Below are 18,913 nucleotides of genomic sequence, written 5' to 3'. Positions count from 1 at the left end.
TATAGGAGCTAGCAGAAAATATAAATGCAGTATGATTCGTACGAAAAAAAAGCGTACTGGATTAAAACGTGCAATTTTCTCCAGCCCGCTAGGTGGTGGTGATGCACCAAGACTTTGAGGAAATCAGAATAAATAGTCACACAACCGAGGAAGATTCTCTCTCATCAGCACCACGTCTCAGCATCCATTCCCAGCTAAACGGATTCTCCGGAATATTTGTTTTTACCTTGTCGACGACACACACACAGCCCAAACAGCGATGGATACCTCCGGGAAAGAGAAGGAGGCGATGCAGCTGATGGCTGAAGCCGACAAGAAGGTCAAATCCTCCGGCTCATTCCTGGGGGGGATGTTCGGGTGAGATGAGATGCACTGGTTTCCTTGTTCAAGTCAGTGTCAGTACACGAGCGCTGATTCAGTAATTCATCACGGAGGGGGGAAGGGTCGATGCGTTGCATGACATTGGACAAAAAAATCACGAGTGTATTGGTGATGTAGCTGTATGATGATTAGGCCTACAATAATGTAAATGTTTTAAAAGTATCAATATGCAGTAGTGAGGGGGAGAATGTCGGGCCTGTTTGTCGCAGACAGTCAGGCCTCTGCCTTGGGGAGTTCTGCAGTGTTCTGGTCATCTGACTGCAAATTGTCAACATTTACTGTTTAACCACCAGGATATCGTTGCTCATTACATATGAAAGGGTAATGGCCTATTACATACACTGCTCAAAAAAATAAAGGGAACACTTAAACAACACAATGTAACTCCAAGTCAATCACACTTCTGTGAAATCAAACTGTCCACTTAAGAAGCAACACTGATTGACAATAAATTTCACATGCTGTTGTGCAAATAGAATAGACAACAGGTGGAAATTATAGGCAATAAGCAAGACACCCCCAATAAGGAGTGGTTCTGCAGGTGGGGACCACAGACCACTTCTCAGTTCCTATGCTTCCTGGCTGATGTTTTGGTCACTTTTGAATGCTGGCGGTGCTTTCACTCTAGTGGTAGCATGAGACGGAGTCTACAACCCACACATGTGGCTCAGGTAGTGCAGCTCATCCAGGATGGCACATCAATGCTAGCTGTGGCAAGAAGGTTTGCTGTGTCTGTCAGCGTAGTGTCCAGAGCATGGAGGCGCTACCAGGAGACAGGCCAGTACATCAGGAGACGTGGAGGAGGCCGTAGGAGGGCAACAACCCAGCAGCAGGACCGCTACCTCCGCCTTTGTGCAAGGAGGAGCAGGAGGAGCACTGCCAGAGCCCTGCAAAATGACCTCCAGCAGGCCACAAATGTGCATGTGTCTGCTCAAACGGTCAGAAACAGACTCCATGAGGGTAGTATGAGGGCCCGACGTCCACAGGTGGGGGCTGTGCTTACAGCCCAACACCGTGCAGGACGTTTTTCATTTGCCAGAGAACACCAAGATTGGCAAATTCGCCACTGGCGCCCTGTGCTCTTCACAGATGAAAGCAGGTTCACACTGAGCACATGTGACAGACGTGACAGTCTGGAGATGCCGTGGAGAACGTTCTGTTGCCTGCAACATCCTCCAGCATGACCGGTTTGGTGGTGGGTCAGTCATGGTGTGGGGTGGCATTTCTTTGGGGGGCCGCACAGCCCTCCATGTGCTCGCCAGAGGTAGCCTGACTGACATTAGGTACCGAGATGAGATCCTCAGACCCCTTGTGAGACCATATGCTGGTGCGGTTGGCCCTGGGTTCCTCCTAATGCAAGACAATGCTAGACCTCATGTGGCTGGAGTGTGTCAGCAGTTCCTGCAAGAGGAAGGCATTGATGCTATGGACTGGCCCGACCGTTCCCCAGACCTGAATCCAATTGAGCACATCTGGGACATCATGTCTCGCTCCATCCACCAACGCCACGTTGCACCGCAGACTGTCCAGGAGTTGGAGGATGCTTTAGTCTAGGTCTGGGAGGAGATCCCCCAGGAGACCATCTGCCACCTCATCAGGAGCATGCCCAGGCGTTGTAGGGAGGTCATACAGGCACGTGGAGGCCACACACACTACTGAGCCTCATTTTGACTTGTTTTAAGGACATTACATCAAAGTTGGATCAGCCTGTAGTGTGGTTTTCCACTTTAATTTTGAGTGTGACTCCAAATCCAGACCTCCATAGGTTGATAAATTTGATTTCCATTGATAATTTTTGTGTGATTTTGTTGTCAGCATATTCAACTATGTAAAGAAAAAAGTATTTAATTAGAATATTTAATTCATTCAGATCTAGGATGTGTTATTTTAGTGTTCCCTTTATTTTTTTGAGCAGTGTAGGTACAGAAGTCCAGAAATGACATACTGTATGAATAAATAAATAAATAAATAAATTCCTTCATTATATCGAGATCACAACTTATTTACACTACATCACCAAAAGTATGTGAACAACCCTTCAAATGAGTGGATTCGGCTATTTCAGCCACACCCGTTTCTGACAGGTGTATAAAATCGAGAACACAGCCTTGCAATCTCCATAGACAAACATTGTCAGTAGAATGGCCCGTACTGAAGGGCTCAGTGACTTTCAACATGGCACCGTCATAGGATACCACCTTTTCAACAAGACAGTTGTCAAATATCTTCCCTGGTCAACTGTAAGTGCTGTTATTCTGAAGCGGAAACGTCTAGGAGCAACAACAGCTCAGCCGCAAAGTGGTAGGCCACACAAGCTCACAGAACAGGACCTCCAAGTGCTGAAGCGCATAGCATGTCAAAATCGTCTGTTCTCGGTTTCAACACTCACTACCGAGTTCCAACCAGCTTCTGGAAGCAACGTCAGCACAAGAACTGTTCGTCTGGAGCTTCATGAAATGGGTTTCAATGGCCAAGCAGCCGCAAACAAGCCTAAGATCACCATGCACAATGCCAAGAGTCTGCTGGAGTGGTGTAAAGCTCACTGCCATTGGACTTTGGAGCAGTGGAAACACATTCTCTAGATTGATTAATCACGCTTCACCATCTGGCCGTCTGATAAACCATACAGAAATGGTTTGTCAAGATCGGTGTGGAAGAACTTGACTGGTCTGCAGAGAGCCCTGAGCTCAACCCTATCGAACACCTTTGGAATTAATTGGAACGCCAACTGTGAGCCAGGCCTAATCGCCCAACATCAGTGCTGACCTCACTAATACTCTTGTGGCTTAATGGAAGCAAGTCCCCGCAGCAATATTCCAACATCTAGTGGAAAACCTTCCCAGAGGAGCGGAGGCTATTGTAGCAGCTAAGGTGGGACCAACTCCATATTAATGCCCATGATTTTGGAATGAGATGTTCGACGAGCAGGTGTCCACATACCTCTGGTCATGTAGTGTATTTCATGATCACGACATAACAAAAGTTGTTTTGTCGAAATCACAAGATACACTCTACAAATAGGAGTGTGAACGTATCGATGATGGATTGACAGTATGGCTGAGGTGGAAAACATTAAGTGGATCAGAGCATATATTTGTTTATTGATTGCTACACTAAGTTAGAATGTTAGCAAGCTAAATGTTCCTTGCCTACAAGCACATGGGGCATTTAAGCCCTGAATGATGTCTGACAGCAGCACTGTCTCCAAGGCTGTGTTCCACCCCCAGGACCGCAGTCAATGCATGCAAGTAATAACGCAGCCAACTTGGCTAGTCTTGTGAGTGAGCTAGCTAGGTAGTCTTGTTTACCTAGCTTGCTAGCTAGCTTGTTATCTGTGCATATCAGCTTGCATAACTGATATGCATATAATTGTAAGGGACACAATGTTTTTATGGATAATATTTCAATTTACAGAACTTGATCAGATTCAATAGCAGCTTCAGAGGCTGATAAATCAGGATTCTGCCTTCTAGGCTTTCCCAGGTAAAGCTCCTTGCAAGCAGATCAGCATTCAGTGCATTTTGTATATTATCAAGGGTGGTTGCACTCTATTCCTGGCAGGCTGATCAGATTCAATAGCATCCTCAGAGGCTAATAAAATTAACTTTAAATATGAAGCTGCTATTGAATCTAATCAGCCTGCCAGGAATAGAGCACACCCACTCTAGATTATATTCATCAGCCTATAAAGCTCGTCTGCTCACACTGCTCACACTCACACACAATAAATATATATTTTTTTTAAATGAGCCGTACCTATGAAACAGCCTACAAGGCAACATCCTGACTTATCAACCTCTTAGGCTGAAATTGTATCTGATCAGCCTGTCAGGAATGGAGCTTACACACTGTAAATTTAAATATTATCCACAAAACATGAAGTGTCTCATATAATTAAATACCAGTTATGGAAGCTAACAAACAGCATAGATAGCAAGCTAGCTTGTTATCTAGCTAGCTAGCTCACAAGACTAGCCAAACGCATGCGATTGGGTGCGGCATGCAGCCTGGTAGACTACCTGTCAGGCATCGTTCAGAGCTTTAATGCCTCACGAGAGCACTGAGATCAATGCAGCTGAACAAATAAATGGATGATCAATGGTACTTTTGATTATCTCGTGATTTCTACAAAACACCTTTTGTTATGTCATGATCACGAGAAAATTATCTTTTGATCTTGACAAAACACTGTTTGTTATGTACTGTAATGATCATGAGATAAATAAGTCGTGATCTTTAGATAACTAGATAATACTTTTTTTATTCATACAGTATGTCCTCTCTGGACTTCCATATTGGCCTATTCCGTAGAACAGACATGGCTCTCTGACATGTAGAGTAGGCCAGCTCTATTAATGAGATTTTCTTTAGTAGACAACGTTCAGTTTGTATCCTCCTGAATGAGACCCAGTAAACACAAACACACATTTTCTGACGATGTCCAGGTCTATAGCTCATATACCTGCCAGTTTTTAACCATGTGTGTGTGTGTGTGTGTGTGTGTGTATTTCAGGGGGAGTCACCACAAAGTAGAAGATGCATGTGAGATGTACGCCAGAGCAGCCAACATGTTCAAGATGGCCAAGAACTGGACTGGTGGGCCTCACACACACACACACACACACACACACACACACACACACTACTGAAATACTATCGATGTTCCATAGACATGATAATTATGTTTGTGTGTGTGTGTGTGTAGCTGCTGGTAATGCGTTCTGCCAGGGGGCCCGGCTCCACATGCAGCTGCAGAACAAACTGGACTCAGCCACTAGCTTCGTCGACGCAGGGAACGCTTACAAGAAGGCTGATCCTCAGGGTAGGAACACGTATCCACACCCACTCACTCCAAAACATACTAGACTAGAGGGCAAAGCCTCCCTGACATCTGGGACCCTCCCTTTTGATATTAGTCCCTAATAGTAGGTAAAGTATGCTTTTGTCTTTGGTCTCTCTCTGACCCTCTCTGGTGGGAAAACCTAACCTCTCTTACTCTCTGCTCCCTTCATATATCTCCCTGCCCCCTTTTCTCTTTCTCTCTCCCCTCTTTCACTCCTCCCTTTCCTCCTCTTTCTTGTAGAGGCTATCAACTGTCTAAATGCAGCCATTGATATTTACACTGACATGGTAAGCCTAGTACAACCCTTGAGCCCTGACCTCCAATCCCTAACCTGTGACCTCTAACCATACCACTTTCATCTTGAACCTGCTTCACCCGTTTCTATGTGCAATTGTGCATGTACTGCGTGTGAAGGGGGCTATGTTTTCTAGCCATCATCGGCTGAGACCGCCGATATGAAGGCTGATACAGTATGTACTGTATATTCTAGTGATTCTGTATCAGCGTTGGTGCAATCGACATGTTATTCTCCATCTCTGTCCTAATGATCGACATGTGTATTACAGGGTAGGTTTACTATTGCAGCCAAACATCACATCACCATCGCAGAGGTGTATGAGTCTGAGCTGGTGGACATAGAGAAGGTACGAAACACACACAAAACGTGCACACGCACATGCACACACACATAGAACTCCATATGAACAATACTTTATGTGTATCTCCTGTTGCCCAGGCGATCGCCCACTATGAGCAGGCAGCCGATTATTATAAAGGGGAGGAGTCCAACAGGTGAGTCTCCTGTGATGTTTAGTATAAATGAATACTATACCATTCAGTTATGCTACCCTGTACTATTACTCGAATGCTATTGTATTATACTACTCAAGTACTTTCTATCATAGAGATTAGGGAGAGGGAGTTGTCATGAGGGGTTCCCCAGGTCTCTATGCTGGGACCTGTGCTGTTCCTTCTGTCTCTCGCTGTCTCTCTCCTCTCTCTCAGTTCTGCTAACAAGTGTCTGCTGAAGGTGGGCCACTACAGTGCTCAGCTGGAGCAGTATCCGAAAGCCATTGAGATCTACGAGCAGGTATGTTTTGCCTGCATTTTAAAACCCTGAAATGTGATGATCGGTTCTCTCTGAGGGATGTCACAGTGATGTAATGGTGTGTGTGTCAGGTGGCCACCAATACCATGGACAACCCCCTGCTGAAGTATAATGCCAAAGAGTACTTCTTTAAAGCCTCCCTCTGTCACTTCATAGTGGATGAACTCAACGCAAAGGTATTATTATTATCATCATTATTATTAGTGGTAATTGTTCTCTTGTTTTGAAGCAAGACACACGGAGTAGACACATTCTTCATATTATTCCAACTGAACCGAGGGAGTACCTGTCAGTTATTAGTGATTGTGTGTGTTTTGTGTTTTTTATAGCTGGCCATAGAGAAGTATGAGGAGATGTTTCCTGCTTTCGCAGACTCCAGAGAGTGCAAGCTGCTGAAGGTAGACAAGATGAGCGCCTTTGTGTGTGCGTGTGTGTAAAAGACTTCACTCTGCTCATTTAACAGCATAGCTTCCTTCTTCACGAGCCCACACCCATCTCCCCCTGTCTGTCTCTCTGTAGAAGTTGCTGGATGCCCATGAGGAGCAGAACTGTGAGGCGTTTACTGAAGCTGTTAAAGAGTTTGACTCCATCTCTCGTCTGGACCAATGGCTCACCACCATGCTGCTCCGTATCAAGAAGACCATCCAGGGAGATGCTGGAGATCTCAAATAAAGAGAGATAGGGGGGTGGGTTGGGGGAGGATACAAGAGGGAGGGATAGAGAAAAAGATGGCTAGGTAGAGAGATGATGGAGAGAGAGGATGGACAGTGAGAGAAGGAGAGATGAGGGAGAAAGGGATGGAGGGAGAGATATAGGGTTAGGGCAGTGGTGTGAAGGGAGACAGTTCTCTATGCGTTTGATGTGTTCAGTGTAAATAAGTCCATGGCTCCTGTAGTCTATCGTGTCTTACCATACCTTTCCTCACACTCCTGTCAAAAACGTTAGCTGTTTCAACTTAAAATAGGAGTTACCCAGCTGATGTAAAGTTACATCAACTTATCAAGTTGAGTTGACAAAACCAGGGAACAAATGATTAGATACATTATAGTATACAAGTTCATACAACTTTATTTTTTAGGTCAGTGGGGTACACTTACACTCATGTTTTTAAGTTGAAAGCCTTTTACAGTGCATGTCACACTTAACCTTCCTAACCTCTCCACTGAATGTCTTCCCTTGTTTGGGCCCTGTATGTTCATGTTTTAAAGTGTAGGGCTGTACAGATAGTGTATGAAAAGGTGGAGTGTGTGTGTGTGTGGCACGCACACAATGTATCACATTGAAGCCAATATATCTGTGCCAGTGCTGGTTGCTGTTGTTGTTGTTGTTGTTGTGTATATGTGTGTGTGTGTGTGTGTGTGTGTGAGAGAGAGAAACAACCAAAGGGACACCCCGTTCTATTCATTCTATTTCTATGGTCCCCTTAGATATATTTTCCACCCCTAGACACTTCCCCTAACCCGCTAGACACTTATGATCTGAAAGGATTGGATAGGTATAAGCACACACATATCCAATCCTCTCAGATCTACACATGTGTTAAGGGTCAGAGGTTACAGGGTTAAGGCCAGAGATGGGAAGTATCTGTAATGTAGTGTGTGTTGCTGTGGTGTGTGTATTCCTCTCAGCATGTTGCCATGGTAATGATGTGTGTTCAGTGTTGTGTGCAGTCAAACTACATGTTATCACACATATCTCTATGTTCATGAATTACCACACGTTTGTGCAAAATATTTACTAAAAATAAAACTTCCAACAAACTTGCATTTGCTGCGGTGTGTTTGTGTGTGCTTGTGTGAAAGAAAGCGAGAGGGGGGAATATTGTATCTTTCTGTAATCAAAATCAATGTAAAAAAGTAATATATTTAAAATGATGGGAATTTTCGTGAAATCAAATAACAATTATATCTAACACTGATTTTCCTAATTGTTTGCACGTTTGTCAGACTGTAGGACTACAAACAAAACATTCCGATGTTGTTTTTAGAAAAACGCGTTATTTGTTATCAGCAACGTTCTATTGGCAGTTCGTTTCTGGTTGTTTGTTATTTTGTCTACCCTGTCTATTAATCACGGAAGATATTTAACTTTATATATTTCATATAGGTTACTTTTAGATATTTTTATCACATGGACATTCAGGAAGTGTCAGGATCACCTGAGAGCATCCGTAAGTCACCAGATCGCTATAACTCTCTGTCTTACAGTCTCTCGAGCGGTCCTTTTGTATCACGCAACCAACCGGTGGGTGTGTCCCGACCTCCCCTCCCGTCCCGCAACGTGGGGAACTACCTGTTGTATGATCCGCTGCAGGAAAACGTACTCCGAGCTGCGAATGCTCACAGCGGCGAGGAGTTGGTGTGCAAGGTCTGTGGATGAAAACAAATATATACAAATATTTATTTTTGAAAACATGGTGCTCAATCACCTACTCTTATCCCTTTTCCATCTCAATCGTTGGCGCCGTCTTCTAGTCTCTTCTCTCTTTGTCTCCTTACTCCAGCCTTTCCACATTATCTCCTCTTATTCATGCAGTGCCAACATGCTCAACAGAAACAGGACCCTCATGTACAGTAGGCATGTGTTCTTATGTAGGCTGTGCAAACACAGTTACACCATAATGCAGATCTTGTCTTATTGGTTTCTTAGGGCCTCAAAAGTATTTCTGAATTCCAGTTGTTCCATCTATAATATTGGCTATTGTAGAATCTTTATGACTTCTCAACAGTGTTCCTGTGTTCTAGGTGATTCCTGTCTCTCGGTACCGGGAGGTTCTGTGTTCGTACTACTGCCTGCCCCCCCACCCCAACATAATTGAGATGCGTGATGTGGTTGTCGGGGACGCCCATGCCTACTTGTTCTTCCCACGTTCCTACGGGAACCTAGGGGTGATGCTCCAGGCCCGGCGGCTACCAGAGGACACAGCCAGATACCTGTTCCGCCAGCTGGTGTCGGCTGTGGCACATTGCCATAACAATGGACTAGTGCTCAGAGACCTCAAGCTGAACAAGTTTGTCTTCAAGAACAAGGAGAGGTGTGTGTGCAGAGCAGCCTGGTGACCTAGAGGCCGGAGAGGGAGCATACGTGACAAATAGCTTCTTAGCAAAGAACAATTTCTCAAGCAAAAATTTTGCTATGACTATTTGGGAGTGGTCTGAGTAGGAGCGGAAAACTGAAAACTAGCTGTTATTGGCAAAGAGGTTTGGAACTCTCTTTCTTATTGGTCTATTAACTAATTTACCGCCTGTTGATGTCACCAGGCAGGCCAAAACTCCATCCCACAAAAAAAAGCTGAAATGTCAGGCGCTAAAAGGGCATTGTCATAATTGTCACAATATTATTCCAACCTCATAGTGTGGAAATATATATAAATATAGGTATATCACATTTTTGACTGCACTGGGCCTTTAAAGTTAATTTCCTGCAATTCTACACATTCTGCCATTGGGCAGCAATTCTACACATTCTGCCATGACTTATGCCATGTTATTGATATCTGAGTGACTTACTAAATCAATGGGGTCCCCCTGGAGGTCAGGGAACCTGGGCACATGCCCTGCGTGCCTGTATTCAGCCATGATTAATACACATTTAGATAGCTGGCTAGACTAATTTACCAATGTAAGAATTGTTAGCTGACATGGCTAATTGAGTTACTGTCAGTGACTGACATACTGTAACAACAGAAAAACTGCTGATGCACAACCAATTTTGCTCGATTTCGAAATTGCATCTTGTGTATTCTACATCTTGTGTATTCTAGTTGAGATCCCGACAGAGTTTAATTATTTTTGGTCGGGCCCCATTTGTGTGTGTGTGTGTGTGTGTGTCAGGACCCTGTTGATGCTGGAAAGCTTGGATGATGCAGTCATAATGCAGGAAGGAAACACCTCCCCCTATTACAGCCCAGGACATGGGGACATCTCTGGCAGTTTGTGGGTCTGTGCTCCAGCTACAGATGTCTGGTCTCTGGGAGTGATGCTCCACACGTTGCTATTGGGCTGTTACCCTGTTGGGGCTGGACTAACCCAAGAGGGGGCCTTACTAACCTCGCAGGCTCGCTGTCTGATACGCTCAGCCCTGCATTCTAACCCCAACCTCCGCCTCTCTGCCTCCGAGCTTCTCACACACCCCTGGATGTCCACACATGCACAGGCATACACACAGGCACATACACCAGATCAGACTGTACCTACCTGACACATACACACACACAATATATATATATATATAAAGCAACACCAATAAAGGATGACATTTGTATAGATTTGCATTCTTCTTTTTCTTTTATGCTATTATTAATAACACTATTATTATAGTTTTATATATTGTAGATTAACTTTCACCCTATAGTTGAATCAAAGAGTTTGGAATATACTGGGTAAAGGCACTTAGTCAGTGGCTCTTGAAATGAACGTCAACAGTAGCCTACAGCGCTTGAGTTTCCGTGCTTTACCATTTTAATCTTTCCTATCCATTTGTTGCAATCAACTTAATTGACATTATAAAAATGCCTTCTATTCCATGAGCCACATGGGAATGATATAAATATAAAGCTGAACATTTTTCTTAAGGTTTGACTACATTACTTACCTCACATTTTCAATGAGGATTTACCCTGGTGTTTTAAGCAAGAGGTTCTGACTTTTCTGTTTCCATCTACGCGGGACAGCACCCGTGTCTCACTGGGCACGTGTCTCACTTTATTCTCACTGTCAGTCTCCCCGGTTGCGACCTGTTTTGCCTGTCCTGACCCTGAGCCTGCCTGCCGTCTACCGACTTACCAGGAACCGGGCGTTTCTCTCCCAGTGCTCCATCATTTTCTAGCTACAGCCCCCTTCGTTTCCATCGGACCATTCAAAGATGGCGTATCTTATAACGCTGATGTCCGGGAGGGCACTCACCTGGGCTACGGCGGTGTGAGAGCAACAATCCACTGTTTGTCGTAGTCTGGAGGATTTCGTGGCGGAAGTTGTTTGATTCTCCATTATCTGAGAGAGAGGCCGCTCGGAAGCTACTTCAACTGCATCAAGACTCCCGTAGTGTGGCAGACTACGCAGTGCACTTTAACGCCGAGAGTGCCTGGAACCCGGAATCCATGTTCTACACATTCGTTCATGGAATTTCAAAGGGAATTAAGGACAAGCTCGCAGCCCGGGAGCTGCCCTTGAACCTTGACTCTCTCATAGCCTTGACCATAAAGGATCAATGGGTGACTACTGGAACGCAGTAGGGAGAGGAGGTCTGTTCCCAGGCACACATGCCCATCCACGGTTTCCCCTCGCCTCTGAAGAACCCTGGGAATCACTAAAGCCAGCATTCCTGAGAGAATCCGAAGTCACCCGAGTTCCCTCAAATGCTTGAGGACTGTCGACAAGCCTCCTCCGGTGCCCATGCAACTCGGCAGGACTAGATTGTCCCCTGAGGAACGTTTACTCAGACTGAGCTCTAAAAGCTGTCTGTATTGTGGAACTTACATATCCACCTGTCCAGTAAAAAGCCCAGGCTCATCAGTAGGTATAGGTGCAATGGTAGGCCATATAGGGAGTCTCCCATCTCCCATTACTCGCACTCCTCTCCATGCTATCCTGTTGTGGGGTGACCGGTTAAAATCTCTCCAGTTGCTAGTGGACTCTGGGGCCGACGAGAGCTTTATGGACACTAGCCTGGTGTCGGAGCTGGGTATCTCCACACAACTCCTCTCCATTCCCATGGACGCCAGAGCATTTGACGGACGCTCTATTGGCAGGGTTACTCACAGTACGATTCTTATCAACCTGCGAGTGTTGGAACCTTCTTCCTTTCCACAGTGGTGGAAAAAGTACTGTCAGAGGTTCACCTAGGGTTCATGATTGGGGCTGTACCAAATGATTGATGTATTAGAATAATTGATTATGCTTATGTTGTATTAATAGAAGGGGAGGGGTTATAAGACCCCTCCCTCCTTACATTTATAGGGTCCTAGACTACAGATTAACAATATATTTACATTATGAGGTTTAATATTGTTCCACAGTTCTTTTCTAGTTCTCTCTCTCTGCCTCTTATAAAGATAACCTTCTGAGAAATGTGTGACTGAGACAGAACTCTGCAGGGGAGTGTAGGAGATAAGACTAGTCAGACATTCCACTATAAATCAACTTGGACATTTACTGCTAAACTGTTAGATAACACTAAAAGCCTTGTTTATATAGCTGTGTAGGCATGGTTTTGGTCTCATGAGTAAAAGGTAATGATGTAGGCAGTGACATCACTAGGGCTGGACTTTGGGTTTAATAAAATAACATGGGACCTTTTCTTTGATGAAGAACTTACTCGGAAACATGCGTGCCATGTTCCTGATTGTCAACTTCTGTCTGCAATTGCATTAATAAAGGTTTTTGAAAGATTTAATTAAAGATATTGTCATAATGCTAATTTCACCAATGAGTCAATGATTGACAAGGAACAAGGAAACAAACCTCAACAGTACCCAATTGTCATACTTGAGTAAAAGTATAGATACCTTAATAGAAAGTTACTCAAGTTAAAGTCACCCAGTAAAACACTACTTGAGTAAAAGTATAAAAGTATTTGGTTTAGAAGGGTACACTGGTGACGCGTTCTCTCTGTGCTCCTATCCAGGGCGTACAATTTACTATAAATATTTGACCAACCCCTCCCCTGCTGTGTTCATTTAGTAATATTTAATTAGGAATCAAACGCAATTTACTAATTTGGCAACTTTTTCTGACATTTTTTGTCCTTTTCATCTTAAAATGTTGAAACAACAATGGCCACGAATCACAAAAGAGCAGGCCTCTACTAAAGCCCTGGGCTCACCATACTGATTCTGATGCCCCCAAGGTAATGGTGGCTATCATGAAGCCTGAACAGACTGTGCTGGCTAAGGTGGAGTCACTATCCACTGACCTATCTGCACAAATAGCCACTCTCGCCACCAAGGTCACAACAAAGATCGACTCCATTAAAGAAGAAGGAAGGACACCCGTCTGAATAGCCTGGAAGGCGGCACAAATACTTACGCCGACAAAGTGGTGACACTGGAAGAGCAAGTCACCCTACTATCAGATGTCGTCAAACTTACTTCCAAGGTCGAGGACCTTGAGAACAGACAGCGCCGGGGGAACGGTCACATTTTCAGCGTGACAGAGGGACTCGAGACCGTAGGCGGATTGCAGCTTACCCTATCTATAGCTAAACTGCTACAGGAAATTCTAGGCCTCGATTACACCCCCACCCTTGACCTTGCGCACAGAGGCTTACACACCGAAGAATGGGGAGCCGCCCAGACACATCATAGTCAAATTCCATTACCTTCAGGAGAAGGTAAGGCTGCAGTCATGAAGAAGAGGTAAGCCTTCAACGAGGTGAGGGGGTTCCTACATCGCTGTCTGGACACCAAGTACAGCACTCTCTACCCAGCTGTGCTGAAGTTCACTACTCCCTCCGGCGAGCAGAAAACATTTGTGGACCTAACCAGGGCCAAAGAATACATTGAGCACCCCGTTTGTCTCCAAAGTAATTCCAGATAATGTCAGATATATTATAGTGATGGGGAAATTGTTTAGCACACATGTTATACTGGCTAACCTCTATGGTCCTATTGGGGTGACGCTCAATTTCTTTCTGACCTCATTGCAACACTTCCCGACCTTAACTCTCATCATTTGTTACTGGGCGGAGATATCAATTGTGTATTGCATCCAAGTCTAGACAGATCCAGACCGAAGCTCAACAACGTAATTGTCAGGCGCAGTAATCAACTCATTTCTAGAATCCCATCATTTGTCTGATCCATGGAGGAGCAATCGCACTGCTAAACAGTACTCCTTTTTTTCTTCCAGTCCATCACTCATACTCTAGGATTGACTTTTTCCTGCTGGACAGTAGAATTCTTCCTTTTGTAACTAATAGCCAATATCACTGCATCTTTATCTTAGACTATAGCCCTGTCCAGTTAGATATCCCCTTTCCGGGCAGTACTGCGTCACAACTTGACCTACTACTGCAGTTGATCTGTGAAAAGACATCAACATGAGTTAATATTTAATGCCTTAAAAAAATAGAGGAGTCGTTAAAAGCATATCTAAGGGGCCAAATTATTTCATACACAACGTATGACAACAGTGCTCTAAACGCTTATCGGAGCTATCTCATTCTAGCTGTGGACAACAGGCCTCTTCTCCAACTCCTGAACTCTGTCAAATTCCGATTGGTGTAGCAGTCTCTCTTTGTAATCTTTCCACTAAACAAACGGAACAGCTTCTGTTTAAGTCAAGGCAAACATTTTATGAACACGGAGAGAAAGCTGGCAAGTTGTTACCTCACCAGCTTCAACAATCCACTGCTAGCTGCACCAAACCTAAAAATCTGTGTTGCAGCTGATTTAACTTCTTATAAGGGCACAAGGCGAGAACCAGATGCAGACACAGGGGGCAGATGGTTAGAGTCCAAGATGTTTATTAACAATCCAAAAGGGGTAGGCAAGTGAATGGTCGTGGACAGGCAAAAGGTCAAAACCAGTTCAGAGTTTCAGAATGGCAGGCAGGCTTGAGGTTAGGGCAGGCAGAATGGTCAGGCAGGCGGGAATGGAGTCCAGGAAAACAAGCAAAGGCCAAAACCGGGAGGACTAGTAAAAGAGATAAGAAAAGCAGGCATATGGGAAAACCACACTGGTTGACTTGAACATACAAGACAAACTGGCACAGAGAGACAGGAAACACAGGGATAAATACACCAGGGAAAATAAGCGACACATGGAGTGGGTGGAGACAATCACAAGGTCAGTTGAAACAGATCAGGGCGTGACACTTCTATCAATCCCAAAGAAATCAACAATTAATTTAAGCAATTATACTCTGCTCTTTATTCGTCTGAGGCTTTTGCTGATATCTTGTATGCATGCATTTCTAGACAATCTGGCAACACCTGTCTCAATTCAGATTATCAAACCAGCATGGATGCCTCAATAAGTGATGTTCGAAGCTACTCTTGCAATTCAGTCCATGCAGAACGGCAAAGCTCCTGGGCCTGATGGCTTCCCTATTTAATTTTATAAAGCATTCTCCTCTATCCCCTATCCTCAGCTCAATGTACAATGAAATCCTTTCTAGTCAGAAACTGCCCCAGACACTTGACCAGGCAACTATTTCAGTTTTGCTTAAAAAGGACAAGAATCCCCTAGACTGTGGCTCATACCGCCTTTTGTGTCTTTTGTGCTGCAACTATAAAATTCTCACTAAGGTCCTCTCACACCATTTAGAGACAGTAACACCTAATATAATTAACTCTGACCAACCCGGATTTATCTCAGGTAGGCAATCATTCTATAATATGTGCCGGCTATTTAATGTTCTTTATTCTGCCCACTCAACTCAACAGCCAGAGATTGTCATCTCTCTTGATGCTGAGAAGGCTTTTGACCGGGTTGAGTGGGAATATCAATTTACAGTACTAAAGATTGGGGTTTGGCCCGTCCTTCCTTTCCTGAATTAAGATTTTGTACTTGTCCCCAGTGGCTTCTGTTTTCACCAACAATGTTACCTCCAGCTACTTCCCTCTCCACAGGGGGGCCAGGCAGGGTTGCTGTTTATCCCCTTTCCTATTTGATATAGCTATTGAGCCTCTTGCTATCGCCCTGCGCACGGAGGAGAGGATTAAGGGAATACTATCTCACAAGGTGTTCTTGTATGCAGATGATCTTCTTATATACATGTATAACCCCGTGGAGTATATACCCTATCTCTTGGACATGCTACAAGGTTTTGGGACATTCTCTGTTTATAAGTTAAACCTAACAAAAACTGTGCTCCTCCCCATTAATCACCTTAAGTTATGCTCAATGTAAGGTGGAGCATCAGGTTTTTACTTATTTGGGGATAAAGGTCACATGCTCATTTAAGGCTCTGTTTAGACATAACTTCTGTCACGCCCTGGCCATAGAGAGGCTTTTATTCTCTATTTTGGGTAGGCCAGCGTGTGACTAGGGTGGGCATTCTAGTTTCTTTATTTCTATGTTTTCTGTTTCTATGTTTTGGCTGGGTATGGTTCTCAATCAGGGACAGCTGTCTATCGTTGTCTCTGATTGGGAATCATACTTAGGCAGCCTTTTTTCCTTTGTATTTTGTGGGTTGTTATCTTTGTTAGGGGCACTATAGCCCTAGTAAGCGTCACGGTCGTGGCGTTGGTGACATTTACATAAATAAAGGAAAATGTACGCTCACCACGCTGCACCTTGGTCCGGTCATTTCCACGACGACGTCCGTGACAACTTCAAAACGCTCCTGGAGTGCACTAACTAGGATTTCACAAGGCGGTTGTGTCTTCCCATTTCATTAGCAGGTCGCATTAATTCTGTTAAGATGACTGTACTATCTAGGTTTTTGTACTTATTCCAAATGATTCCCATTTTTCTGCCAAAGTCTATGTTCAAACAACTGGACAGCTACATTTCCAACTTCATTTGGAATAAGTCAAATCCACGAATGAGAAAGGTATATTTGGAGAGACCTAAGCCCGCAGGCCATTTAAAAAAAAAATTTTTACACTACTACTGGTCAGCAAATAGCTCTAAATGTGTTTTGAGTTTCTACATTTTAAAATAAGGATGGTCCCACTGGGGCCATCATGGTGTTAGGAGAAGTTGGCAGGCTTGACTGTCTCACTCCTGTGCTCCCCAATGCCCATGAACCTTGGTACCCATGTACCTTGGTACCCATGTTTTGAATTCCATTGTCAGGAACTCCCTTAAAATCTGGTCCCAATTCCGAAATCACTTTAGCCTTAAACAAGCAAGCTACTTTTCTCCATTAACATCTAATCATCTCTTACCAGCATCAGATTGACACAGCATTCCAGTTCTGGTATAGGAATGGTCTGGTGTTTTTTTTGTGACCTACTTGTTGATAACACATTCATCTCATTTGGTACTCTGAAGGTTGACCATAATATTCCCAATACCCACTTTTTTTTTTTAGATATCTGCAAACTCTCAGTTTTGCCAAAAACATTCCCTCATTTCCACTCGAGCCCTTTAAGTGTCCAGTCGCGAGGTGCTTAGATCTTAATCCGTATCTGAAGGGCACAATCTCCAGATTATGCGACATAATACAGAACATTAATCCGCCTTCCTTGGCAAGTACAAAATCTGCATTGGAGCAAGACACTGGTAGCGAGCTACCTGATGATATGGCAACAAAGTATTGAGCCTATCCACACCTCATTTTGCATAAGGCATGGGCTCATTTAGTTTAAAGTTTTGCACCCTCTCCATTACTCAAATGACAGATTATCAAAAATATATCCAAATGTTGACCCCAAGTGTTTGAGATAACACCAAAGTCCAGTGACTGTGGGACACATTTTGATCATGCCAATCTTTGAATGGCTTCTGGGACCCCATTTTTGAGGCATTCTCAAATAATGTGTCATACAACTGTTAGCCCCAACACATTCACTGCTACCAATAAGCAGTCATGTCTGTTCTAGTGGCCATTTGTGCTGATAAGAATTTTTGATATACCTTTTCCCATTGTTTTTGTTTGTATTACTGTTTATTTCTGTCACATTTAATTAACTTTTTTAGCATATCCAAGTATGATGCCTTGGTGGGTGGGTGGATTGGAGGGAGAGAGGGAGGGAGGGATGGATGGATGATAGGGAGGGATGGATGGGAAAATGAGGGGTTGGGGATGTACTGTTTCTTATACTCATCTGAAAATCTATAATGGAAAAAATATATATATATACACTTAAATATCAAAGTAAATGTAATTGTTAAAATATACTTAAGCATCAAAAGTAAAAGTATAAATAATTTCAAATTATGCAATCCAGACGGCAGCATTTTCTTGTTTTTAAAATGTATGGATAGCCAGGGGCATACTCCAACACTCAGACATTATTTACAAAAGATGCATTTGTGTTTAGTGAGTCTGCTAGACCAGAGGCAATAGGGATGACCATGTGTTCTCTTGATAAGTGCGTGAATTTCACCATTTTCCTGTCCTGCTATGTATTCAAAATGTAACGAGTACTTTGGGTTGCCAGGGGAAATGTATGGAGTAGAAAGTACAATATGTTCTTTAGGAATGTAGTGAAGTAAGAGTAAAATTTGTCAAAAATATAAATAGTAATGTAAAGTACAGATACCCCCCAAAAACTACTTAAGTAGAACTTTAAAGTAAGTTTACTTAAGTACTTTACACCACTGGTGGAGAAGAAGGACAAAACCCTGCGCCTGTGTATCGACTACCGGGGCCTTAATGATCTCACAGAAAATAACCGTTACCTGCTACCACTCCTCTCCTCGGCTTTCGAGCCTCTCCTGGGGACGACTCTATTCTCGACGTTGGACCTTCGGAACGCCTACCATCTTGTTCGGATACGGGAAGGAGACGAATGGAAGATAGCCTTTAACACAGCTAGTGGGCACTACGAGTATCTGGTTATGCCTTTCGGACTGACTAACGCTCCCGCAGTGTTCCAGGCTCTGGTCAATGATGTGCTCTGTGACACGTTGAACCGGTTCATGTTTGTCTACCTCGACAACATCCTTGTCTTTTCCCGTTCGGTTCAGG

The 18,913-nt window shown here is 43.9% G+C and overlaps 2 protein-coding genes across 3 annotated transcripts; both read left to right on the top strand.

Moving 5' to 3' along the window:
- Positions 1 to 126: 126 nt before the first annotated feature.
- On the top strand, positions 127 to 8,096 carry LOC112261673 (N-ethylmaleimide-sensitive factor attachment protein, beta a). Of its 2 annotated transcripts, XM_024437189.2 has the most exons (10): positions 127 to 357; positions 4,895 to 4,977; positions 5,087 to 5,203; positions 5,465 to 5,511; positions 5,791 to 5,868; positions 5,961 to 6,016; positions 6,230 to 6,314; positions 6,404 to 6,508; positions 6,662 to 6,730; positions 6,852 to 8,096. In XM_024437189.2, the coding sequence occupies exons 1-10, from the start codon at positions 260 to 262 to the stop codon at positions 7,002 to 7,004; spliced, it is 891 nt and encodes a 296-aa protein (XP_024292957.1). In that variant the 5' UTR covers positions 127 to 259; the 3' UTR covers positions 7,005 to 8,096. The 2 variants fall into 2 exon arrangements, with proteins under 2 accessions (XP_024292957.1, XP_024292958.1); XM_024437190.2 differs by lacking the exons at positions 127 to 357; positions 4,895 to 4,977; positions 5,465 to 5,511 and having other exon boundaries at positions 5,096 to 5,203.
- A 77-nt stretch (positions 8,097 to 8,173) lies between these two features.
- Positions 8,174 to 10,595, top strand: LOC112261674 (tribbles homolog 2-like). Its single transcript, XM_042329990.1, has 3 exons — positions 8,174 to 8,699; positions 9,077 to 9,366; positions 10,166 to 10,595. Exons 1-3 carry the CDS (start codon positions 8,463 to 8,465, stop codon positions 10,530 to 10,532), a joined length of 894 nt encoding a protein of 297 aa, XP_042185924.1. The 5' UTR covers positions 8,174 to 8,462; the 3' UTR covers positions 10,533 to 10,595.
- Positions 10,596 to 18,913: the final 8,318 nt, after the last annotated feature.

Source organism: Oncorhynchus tshawytscha, linkage group LG11 (assembly GCF_018296145.1).
Source record: "Oncorhynchus tshawytscha isolate Ot180627B linkage group LG11, Otsh_v2.0, whole genome shotgun sequence".
Classification (NCBI taxonomy): domain Eukaryota; kingdom Metazoa; phylum Chordata; class Actinopteri; order Salmoniformes; family Salmonidae; genus Oncorhynchus; species Oncorhynchus tshawytscha.
This window is presented reverse-complemented; position numbering and strand designations above follow the sequence as displayed.